Source organism: Gracilinanus agilis, chromosome X (assembly GCF_016433145.1).
Source record: "Gracilinanus agilis isolate LMUSP501 chromosome X, AgileGrace, whole genome shotgun sequence".
Lineage (NCBI taxonomy): Eukaryota > Metazoa > Chordata > Mammalia > Didelphimorphia > Didelphidae > Gracilinanus > Gracilinanus agilis.
This window is the reverse complement of record NC_058136.1, coordinates 62,127,812-62,131,210: the sequence shown is the minus strand read 5'-3', so window position 1 is coordinate 62,131,210 and position 3,399 is coordinate 62,127,812. Positions and strand designations below refer to the sequence as shown.

The window sequence follows — 3,399 nt, the reverse complement described above, 5'->3', positions numbered from 1 at the left end:
GGGGGGGGGGGGGGGGGGAAGGAGCCATCGAGTGATCTGGAAGTTAAGCTCCTGGTCACCGGAGTCATTGCTCGGGGACCGGTCGGCCGGACCGGGTCAAGCCTGCTTGGAGCTTTCGTTTGCCCAGTAGACAAGAGGTGCCGTGCCCTCGCTGGCTGACCTTCACTTGGGGCTGCCATTTGGTTTCCTGGCTATTGGGAGAAGCTTCCTGCCTTGGTCCATCGTCTGGCCATCCCTCTCCGCTCTGTCTCACTTGATTCTCTCTTTACGTTTCAATGAATTTCAGTGCCCGAAATATGCCAACTTGCCTTCCTTTAAGGCCCCGCCAGGCTGCTCCTTCACTTCTCTCACTCTCTGGTCAAGGTGAAGAGAATGGGTCCCGGGGCCGCCCTTTTCTCACCTAGCATTAGTTCGGATGGGGTGTCCGGCTCTCTTCGTCAGTCTTAATTACATTCTACTCTTTGACCACTCTACTACTTTTTTGGCCGTGGCCCATGGCTTCATGGGTGCGGGAAACACCCGGCCTCGAAATAACCAGAGCTCGTGTCTCCAGAGGTGGGTGCTGCCATTTATTATCTCCCTTTGACAGATGGGGAAACCGAGGCCAAGCGATCAGTTGTTTCTTGCCCCAGAGGGCTGGTGGGGGCTTCCCCAGGGTCACTCAGCTAATATACGTCTGGGGATTTAGGCCATTTAGGTGCCGCTCAGGGCCAACTTTTGCTGCCGCCGCTAACGCGCCACTCTCGACTCAGTTCCCCTGCTGGTGGACATCTGGTTGCTTCTGGGCTTTTCATTTGCGTAAAAAGGCTTCCCTGCAAACCTTGGCAGCAGTGGGCAAACACCTTCTGGGCGTATTCGCCACGCCAGCCTGATGGAGGCTTCGCTTGGACTTCGCAGTGCCCACCCAAACTGGGCTCCAGTTGGGAGTTCCTCGATGGGCGCCTCTGCTCGCCTGCTTTGGTGGTTTGCTGTCATCCTCGTCCTGACGCTAGTTTCGATTCGCTGCCCGGCTCACAGGCTTTCCTGGGAATCCATTTACTTCGGGGGAGCCGAGGGAAAGAGAAGCTTTGCCGTCCCCCTAGCCAGTAGCCAGAGCGGGGCCCACCGCCACTGGCTTCACAGCCTTGTCTCCTCTTTTCCCTATTCAGAGCTTAGGAGAGCTTTTTTGCTCTCTAGATCAGGATCCAGGCGGGGGCCGAGCACACCCTGCTCTCCCCGGCTCTCCCCGGGAAAGGCGATTTGGTCAGGAGCCTGCGTGTGGCTCCTCTCCCGTGTTCCCTGAAGGGAGGCACTCCTGAACCGTCACTTGGCCCCTGGGGAAAGCCTTCCTCGTGGTGACCCACCAGCCTGCGTGTCGCCGTGGAAGGCCCCAGTTGGGGAGCCGGGGGTGGGCCCCGAAGGAACTCAGGAGCTGATGCTTCCTCTTACGCTTAATCGAGTCAGGGCGATGGATTGGATGGGGCCGCCCAAAGCAGCCACCGACCGAGCGCAGGTCAAACCCCCGGCGATGGGCCCCGCCTGGCGCCTGCCTCTTCTTTCCACAAACGCTGGCCTTGAAGGATGAGGAGTGGTCGGAGTGGGTGTATGGGAAAAGGCAGCCAGATTCCTGGGGTGGGCTTGGCCCTTTCAGTGTAAGAATGAGAAGCGGCACTTCTGGGCCTTCCTGGGGGCGTGGTTTAGGTGAGAGGTTTGGGCCGGCTTCCGTCCTCAGAAGCCCCGCCTGCCCGTACGGTGGGCACCTCATTACCTGGAACAGGGGAGATGCTGCATTCGGGCTTCGAAGACATTTGAGACGAAATGTTTCCTCTCAGCAAAAGAGCAAAAAGCAAACCCCGAGGCTTCAGCGCCTGCCCGGTCGAAGGGCCGAGTTTTCAGGGACGGCGCGTGTGGCTCTGCCCAGCAGGGTGGGGCGAATGGGCCAGGCACTGGAATCCCCGGTGCCAGGGCAAGCAGGTGGCTAGTCAGGTGGACAAAAGCAGTTCAGAGAGAGGCGTCGCTCCCAGCCACTCTGCCCCTGCCACGCCAGGCGGCACTTTGTTGGCCATCTCTGGCGTGGAAGAAGCGGAGTCTCTTCTCGCTTTTTCACCTTGGAGATGGGGCCCTTTTCCTCTCCCCTGCCTTCCCCTCGGCCCTCGGGAGAGAGGGAGGCCCTTCTGAGCAGGGAAGAGACGAGGAGCTTCCCACCTTCCCACCTTCCCATTCTGGAGGAGCACAGCCTCCCGGCCGTGGAAGGGCTCCCTCCGTTTTGGAGAGAAGGGAAGCAGGGCAACCCAGAAAGAGGAAGAGCCCTTGACTGGAGGAGGGGAAAGGACTCCCCCAGGATCCCGGGATGAGCAGGCGTCGGGCTGCATTCGAGCCTCTGAGCCTTTCCCCACTCCACACCACGCGGCTCACTAGTCCCCCCCTTCTTCTGCTTTCCAGGTGACAGCAGCAGGCCCTTGAGGTGGGAGGCGGCCCTGGAACACTAGGGGATGGGCAGCCCTCTCAGCAGGAGCCCTTTCACATGTCCCGACGTCAACGTCATGCCCTTCCCCGCTTCCCACGGCCAATCCTCGGTCGAGTCTTGTTTTGTTGTTTTCGCCTCCCTAACCATCACCCCACCGGCCCCTTCTCCCAGTCCCCAGAGACTCGCTTCTCGGCAGAGCCCTTGAATTAAGCAGCTTGTACCATGGGTCGGTGCTGGCTGACTCAGCAATGATGAGAAGCATTAGCTAAGACAGGAAGCTACCAGATGGTGCTCTGCTCTTCTCCCCAGGTGACTGAGTGACTCCCTGGCCCACGGTGCCCACTCCCTCCCCGGTGGCGGCCTCTCCGGCTGCCGTGACACCAGTCGTCGTCGCTCACTGAAGGGCCCCCGCAGGGGTTCTGCCCCTCCTGTCGCCCCCCCTCCCAGGGTTGGGGATCTCTCTGTGAGCCACGCCACGTGCCCTTGCCCAGGGGGGCCAGCTGGGGGGCTTTTCTCCAGGAAGGCTCTGGAGAAGCCCAGCCCGGGCTTCGCTGGGGAGGAGATGGATGCTCTCTGCAGGCAATTAAACTTTATTGCTTTCCATTTGGCTCCAGCCACCAGTAGCGGCTGTTTGAAGAAGGGTGTCATCCCTGGGCCAGTCTCGAGGCCGGCAGATAAGGAGCCCATGTTGTCGGAATGGGGAGAGGGTGGCATCTGTCTCCTCTCTTTCCCTGGACGTTGGTCCTAAAGGTTTACGGAAAAGGTGGGAACCCGGCGGGTTCGCCGATTGCAGAGTGCTCCTTGGATTAGAGCTAGAGCTGGAAGGGAATGTAGACGTCGAGCTCCCACTTTGGCAGAGAAAGACACCGAGGCCCAGAGCTAACTTAGGTCAAGTGACTTTCCCAAGGCCACCCAGCAAGTAGCACATCTGGCACCGGAACCCAGCTCCCCTT

General features: G+C 60.0%; 1 protein-coding gene across 1 annotated transcript in view; it reads right to left on the bottom strand.

Moving 5' to 3' along the window:
* The window catches only part of LOC123253719 (relaxin receptor 1-like), a 40,644-nt gene extending 37,511 nt beyond the window's left edge, over positions 1 to 3,133 (bottom strand). Inside the window, exons 1-2 of the mRNA XM_044682869.1 lie at positions 3,065 to 3,133; positions 1,348 to 1,552 (exon numbers count right to left, since the gene is read on the bottom strand). Coding sequence (XP_044538804.1) covers positions 1,348 to 1,552; positions 3,065 to 3,133 — 274 coding nt within the window. The remainder of the gene's footprint in view (positions 1 to 1,347; positions 1,553 to 3,064) is intronic.
* Between the last annotated feature and the right edge of the window lie 266 nt (positions 3,134 to 3,399).